Source organism: Tupaia chinensis, unplaced genomic scaffold, assembly GCF_000334495.1.
Source record: "Tupaia chinensis unplaced genomic scaffold, TupChi_1.0 Scaffold000528_1, whole genome shotgun sequence".
Classification (NCBI taxonomy): domain Eukaryota; kingdom Metazoa; phylum Chordata; class Mammalia; order Scandentia; family Tupaiidae; genus Tupaia; species Tupaia belangeri.
Window position 1 is genome coordinate 1544750 of NW_006160041.1, and position 7184 is coordinate 1551933.

Here is a 7184-nt window from a genome sequence, read left to right on the forward strand (position 1 = left end):
CCCTAAGCTGGGAATGGCCGCCGTGTGTGTGTGCGTGTGTGTGTGTGTGTGTGTGTGTGTGTCCATCTGTGTGTGTGTGTCCGGGTGTGCTGGAGTGGGGGCGCAGGGTGATGGGCCTGGATCCTGCTGGAGAGGATTGTTGAGCACGTCTGTCTCGTGCCTGTCTCCCGTAGCCCAGTGCCACCCCAGCTCTGCCTGGCACCTGTGGCCGACTTCTAGACAGTTTTCCTTCCTCACACCTGCTCTCCTTCAGGCTTTCTGCCCCCTGCAGCCGGAGTGTGTTTTTGGAACAACTCTGTTTTCCATTCCCCTCCTTTTAAACCCCTAACCTACCGTCTTCCACCTTAGCCCTCCCCTCATGGCTTCCTGTTGCTAGGGTCCAGTTCCCGGACTACGTCACTCTCCAGCCTCATTTACCCCATGCTCTCCCCCACTCTCCACCCGAAGCCCTGAGGCCTTCTCCCCTCTCCTTCCTTCCCACCCTGGGGGCCTGGCCTGCCATGCTTTCTCCTCCCACTGCCCCCCCACAGCCCCCCCACTGCCTTCGTTCCCACTCTGTCAGGGCACAGCTCTGCCGCCATTCCTGGGAGAACCCACCCCTGCCAAACCCGCATCTGGGTCCCCACTCCCAGGGCCTGCCTCACTCCCTCCTGCGGGGCTTCTGCCATTCCTAGTTACCTTCTCACCTGGGTGGCTGCTTGGCCATCTGCCTGCCACACCTGTGTGAAGCTTGAGGAGAACACTTCAGCTTTGCCCGTGGTTACATCCCTGTCCCCGCGCAGGGCTGGGTGTGTGGTAGAGGCCTGATGAATATTTATTAAATGAAGAAAGGGAATGCATATTCATCTTTAATTAATTTGCTTATAGATGTTAATATGTAACTGAGCCAGCCAGCAGTATGGTGGTTGAGGCAGCTGAATCCCACACGGCCGACTACACAGTTCAAGTCCCGGACCCGGTGGCTTGAAGAACATGCTGGGCTCTGAGCGTGTCCAAAATCCTGAGATGAGAATGGAGGAAAAGGGACTGCAGTGTGGCTATCCACCCCGGGGTGCTTTCTCACTTTCCCTTCTCCTCTCTTTTTCTCTCTCACCAGTGAGCATATGCATCCTATAGCAAATATGTGTGTGTGTGTGTGTGTATATATATATATATATATATATATATATACACACATAAAAGCTTCTGGGTGATGGGAAAACAGATGAAAGATGAGGATTTCTGGGACCAGTTGGTGGTATGGTGGTTAAGGCACTGGACTCCCACATGGGTTGATCGCTGTTTGAGTCCCAGACCCAGTGGCTTGAAACTCATGCTGCGTACATGTGCGTGCATGTCCAAAATCCCAAGAGGAAAGCAGAAGAGAAGAGATTGCAGTTTGGCTATCTCCCCTGGGAGGTGATTTCTTGCTTCCTGTCTCTCTGTCTCTGTGTCTCTCTAGCAAGCACCTGTACCCTATAGCAAAATTCTCAAAAAAAAAAAAATGTTTTTTAAAGATGAAGATTTCTCCAATATTCATTGCTCCCTTTCTAGGGCTCCGACCGTGAGTCAGGCCCCATACCAAGCAGCTTGTCTCATTACTCAGAGCCCGACCTGACCGAGTGGGCGCTATCACCCCCACTTGGATGAGAAAACTGAGTGTGTGACCTGGTCAGGCCCCACAACCAGCAAGAGGCAGGGAAGCCAGGCCTGCCTGACTTTCTACCGAATGTCCCTCTCCCTCGGGGTCCGAGGGCAGATGGGGGGGCCACAGACGTGGGGGTCCTGGCAGAAGGATGGGTGAGGGACTAGTGGAGATAGGCCTCCCTCTGAGAGGACAGTCTCTGGTGCTGTGAGGGGACAGGAGGGAGCAGTTGCTGACTCACAGAGAGAGCCTAGTGCCTGGCCATGTATGACTAGGAGAGCTAAAAGTTCCAACCTAGGCAGGAATTCTCGGGGCCAGTTGGTGGCTTAGTGGTTAAGGCACTGGATCACCACATGGCCAACTGTGGTTTGAGTCCTGGACCTGGCAACTTGAAAATCACACTAGGCACATGTGCTTGCATGCCCAAAATCCCAGGAGGAGAATGGAGGAGAAGGGACTGTGGCATGGCCATTCCCCCGGAAGGTGATTTCTCACTTTCCCTCTCATTGTCACTGTCTCACTGGTGAGTGCATGTGCCCTATGGCAATAAATAAATAAACAAACAAATAAATAAATAAATAAAAATAAAGAATTATCTTTGGGAAGCGAGTCCAGCCAAAGATTCTAGATGCTCAGTTCCACGAGGGAAGTCATATTTTGTCCATAGATTACATTCAATGCCTAGGAAACTCCTGACACATAGTAGGTGCTCAGTAAAGTTTTGGCCGGCCTCATCATGAAATCAGCAGCCAGCTGGAAGCCTTCCAGACTAAAAGTTAACATTCTTGGCCTGCTTGTGGTGTACCAAGAACTCTTTGGAATGCTTTGCCTGAATTGGTGAGTTGGACCCTCTGAGCAGCCCAGCTGATAGGGACAAAGTGGTCAGGAATGACCGAAAGCCCAGGAAGCTAGAGAGCAGGGACAGCGGGCCCCATGTCCCTGCCGTTAACCTCTGCTGTGCTATAGTGGCTCCCAGCACCGTTGGGCTAATGTTCCAGTCCTTAGCTAGGCTCACAGGGTGCTCTGTGACGTGACCATCCCAGCCCCCTGGCCTCGTCCTCTCTGCTCCTGCTCACAGAACACCTAACACTCCAGCACGCCTCACACATCTGCACTTGCCCGCCCTTTTCTTCTCTGGCGATTACCCTCTCTGTTCCTGCTCCCCGCTTCACATCTGGCTAATCCCCATTAGTCACACAAGGCTCAGCTCACGTGTCCCCTCCCCCCGTCCTGCAGTGCCCCTGTGCCGACATTCTGGTGCCATTGCTCGTTTGCACGTCTTCCCAGCCAGAGCATCAAGTCTTCTGAGGGCAGAAGCCTTGTCATGTCTTCCAGTGCGTCCCTCAGCGCTTAGCCCAGTGGCTGGCACAGGACAGGCTTTTAATAACTTTAGGTAAGGGGCCGGCAGGTGGCATGGTGGTTAAAGGTGCTGGACTCCCACATGGCCGATCATTGTTCGAGTCCTGGACCTGGTGGCTTGCTTTCTCACTTTCTCTCCTCTCTCACTCTCATTCTCTCTCATTCTGTCTGTCTCTGGTCAAATTTTTAAAATACATAAAATAAATGAAGTTAAATATAATAATTCTTAAAATGATATATTGGGTAGATGGATGGATGGATGGAAGAGCTGGACAGGTGGATGGGTAGGTGGGTGGATGGAGAGATGACAGTGAGGTGGACAGGTGGGTGGGTCTATGGACAGACAGATGGACAGGGAGACAGGCACGCACAGGGAAGTCTGGGATGAAGACAGAGATTTTGGTTTGATGGGAAGAAGTGGAAGCCGTGCTCTGAGCCAGCCTCTCCAGCCCCCACCTCAGCCTCCTCATGTCTCACCGTCTTCCACAGCTCTTCCTGAACCCGATAAGTATGGAAGGGGCTGTTTCCCTTATCCTGGCCATCAAGAAGAACCCCAAATCCAGAATGGAGGAACTTGACATTTCTGTAAGTGCCCCAGGGTGCAAGGCAGTGGCCACGCCCACTCGGTGCAGGCCCGTGCCACCGTGCTGTCCTCACGGGCCCTCACACGACACTCCTTGTTAAGGCCACTCCTGTCGGTACCTCTCTGCCTTCTCTCAGGGTCCTTTCAGTGGGAATAACCAACCACTAACGGTGTAATGGGTAATTATCGGATCCTGGGCACCCAGGACATAAGTACCTGAGGGTAGAGTGAAGGGCAGAAGGACTCCCAAACACAATGTTTACCCTCAGCCTCGTTAATGAAGGGCCTGGGCCCCAGCAGAGTTCCAGAGGTACACAGTTTTTAGAATCTGGGTATGAAAGCATACACGTTTATCTCTTCATTTCACGACGCAGCCTGTTGTGCTCAGAGTAGTATCAAAAATATTGGAGGGTGTGCACCATTCACCGACAGCTGGGCGGGGGTTACAAGGCAACGTGAGGCCGCCCTGCCAAAAGACCCTCCTCTTGTTGGCAAGCCCATGAGGGTTAAAATTCAGGGCAGCCTGAGGGGTGACCACACACCCCTGCCTGGAGAGTGCTGGTATCATCACAGAGGTGGTAACTGGTAATAACCTTATCTTGGGGACCAGCTGATGGTGTAATGGTTGCGTGCCTGGACTCCCATGCAGTAGACTACAGTTTGAATCCCAAACCCGGTGGCTTAAAACTCATGCCAGGCGCATGTGCATACATGGCCAAATCCCAAGAGGAGAATGGAGGAGAAGGGATTGTGGCGTGGCCATCCCCCCTGGGGGGTGATTTCTCGCAACTCATGCTGGGTGCATGTGTGTGCACCCAAAATCCTGAGAAGAGAATGGCGGATAAGGTATTGCAGCGTGGCCAGCTCCCAGGAGGGTGATTTCTCTTTCTGTCTCTCAGTCTCTCCAGCGAGTACACACACTCTATAGCAAAATCTTTCTTAAAAAAAAAAATATATATATATTTTTTTTATTTGTTATTATTTACTTTTTAATTTGACCAGAGAGAGAAAGAAAAAGTAAAAAAGCAAACCACTAGGTCTGAGACTCAAAGCGCAGTCAGCTACATGAGAGTCCAGCACTTTAACCACCACACCACCTGCCGGCCCCAAGTACCATTTCATAATTTTTTTTTCCAACGTTATTTTACATAGGCCTGCTGGCTGATCGCAGGTTCAGATCCCCCCATCCACCCGAAAATGCTCTGGGCACGTCCACTCTGGGCAGCGCCCGGATCCTTACGCGTTGGAGGGCTGGGGGAGGGGTTGCAGCAGGACCAGCCCCGGTCAAGGAAGCTGCTCTCTCTGCCTGTCGAGGGTTTGCATGTTCTCTACCACAAATAAGATAAATAGACTTAAATCACATGGGAAACTCACAAGTCAAGGTGAGCTCTGACACCAGGACTGCCCCAAGCTAGGAACGGCGCTGCGGAACAAATCTGCGGACTCTGGCTTAGATGGAAGGGGGGAGGGGGCATGCACAGTGGTGGTGCCCTCGCCACAGTGGGTCCCCTCCGTCCACAGAACGTGCTGGTGACCGACCAGTTCACCAAGATATTGGAGGGCGTGTACGCTGTTCACCCCCAGCTGGACGTGGAGTACAAAGCGGCGCCAGGCTGCTCCGCCAAGAAGACCCTCTTCTTGCTGACAAACCCCATGAAAATGATCCAGGTGAGCTCCTGTCTTCCTCCTAGAGCCCCCGGGAGCCCTGGAGGGAGCAGGCTGGCTCCAGATCAGCTAGCCAGAGTCTCCCCCTGTCCCCAAGTGTTTGTACAATCCTCTGACAAGGAACAGCTCAGCTCCTCCGACGGCAGACATGGAATACTCCCTGGGGGCATGGAACCGTCAGAAATGCTCTCGAACCACCAGAGAAAGGGAGAGCTGACAAGTGCCCAAAGTGGGAGGGGTGTGGCACAGGACCGATTCTACCCCCCAGCATCCTCCACTTGCCCATGTGCCACTAAGTGGCTCGCTCTGCCTCAGTCCCCTCACCTGTAAGTGGCCAAGGCCATAGTGCCCACCCCTGGAGGAGAGCTTGGAAACTTAAATTAGGAAGCATGCACGAGGAGCTTAGAAGAATGCCTGGCACTCAGTAACCCAGGTTCTTTCTGACAACTGGTAAGGGTGCTGAGACACCCTATGTTCAGGGTAGCTGTTTGGTGACTTCAGCTAAAGAGGGACATTCAAGGCCTTATTTCTAGTGGTAAATACCACCTGGTTCAAGTCTTTGCTTAGATGGTCTCTGGCAATCACAGGAGGCAGACGAAGCAGTAGACAAGAAAAATCAGAAAATATTAGAGCCGAAGGAGACGTTAATGCTCCTCTGGTCCCCTCACCTCACAGAGCAGGGACCTGAGCTTGCCTGGTGCTCGCACCTGGGCTCTCGCCTGGTGGCAGAGGTGAGGAGCCCGATGCGGGCTCGCTGGCTGTTGCTACCCGGGAAAGCGGTAGCTGGGAACATGGGGATGCTGGGTGAATGCAGGTTCCGCAGGGCGTGTGCGGCCTGCCTGGCCAGTCTGCTCCATGCCTCACTTTCCAGAACTGAGTAAAAGGGCTTTGCGTGAAAATTATTGGAGTATAAAAAGTTCTAGAAGATAAGAGACTAGCAAGTATTTTTGCAAGTAAGATGACCTTACACAGAACCAAGGGGAAAGCTGTTTTGTAAAGGGAGCAGGATGCTCCAATGGACAGGAGACAGTTGTCTGATACAAAGTGGGGACCCTGCCCCTAATTTAAAAAAAAAAAAAATTGAAGAATTATTTTATTTTACTTTATTTATTTATTTATTTATTTTCATTTTTACCAGCGAGAAACAGAGAGACAGAGAGAGAGAGAAAGCAAGCCACCAGGTCCTGAATTCGAACTGCAGTTGACCATTTGGGAGTCCAGCACCTTTAACCACCATGCCACCTGCTAGTCCCACCTGCCCCTTGTTTTAAAGGAGTGTATAGAAAGACTCTTGGAGGAGAGATCAGACAAGTCACTCGGTGTAAAACAGTCCTTCCAACAATCTGGCTGGAAAGGCAAATCCGATACAGTAATGACCAACAGGAAGTGTCATATTACAACACGGAAGTGGAGTCCGAAAATATTTCAGAATCCAAGTTAGAGATCACCATAGGAGTGGACAAACAGAAAAGGGCAATGTCTTGGCAAAAGAAAGTCTAGGAAAGTGCCTTGAAAAGCAAATACGGGGGCTAGCAGATGGCGTAGCAGTTACGTCACTGGACTCCCACATGGCTGACTACGGTTCAAGTCTTGGACCCGCTGACTTGAAACTCACACCAGGTGTGTGTGCCCAAGATTCTGGGAGGAGAATGGAGGAGAAGGGATTGCAGCGTGGCCATCCCTCTTGGGGGCTGATTTCTCACTTTCCCTCTCAGTGTCTCTGTTTCTCTCTCTCTCTCTTCCAGCCAGTGCATGTGCCCTAAGGTTAAAAACCTTTCAAAAAAAAATCAAAACATGGGACCAGCAGTTAGCGTAATGGTTATGTCACTGGACTCCCATGTAGTCGACCACGGTTCGAGTCCCAGACCCGGTGGCTTAAAACTCACGCCAGGTGTGTGTGCGTGCATGCCCAAGATCCTGAGAGGAGAATGGAGGAGAAGGGATTCCAGCGTG

At 51.8% G+C, this 7184-nt stretch overlaps 1 protein-coding gene across 3 annotated transcripts in view; it reads left to right on the forward strand.

Annotated features, from left to right (window-relative positions):
* Positions 1–7184, forward strand: part of LRRC74A (leucine rich repeat containing 74A) — a 36074-nt gene that overhangs the window by 22368 nt on the left and 6522 nt on the right. For all 3 annotated transcript variants that reach the window (XM_006157071.3, XM_006157073.3, XM_006157072.3), the window contains exons 10-11: positions 3473–3568; positions 5088–5234. In XM_006157071.3, coding sequence (XP_006157133.1) covers positions 3473–3568; positions 5088–5234 — 243 coding nt within the window. The remainder of the gene's footprint in view (positions 1–3472; positions 3569–5087; positions 5235–7184) is intronic.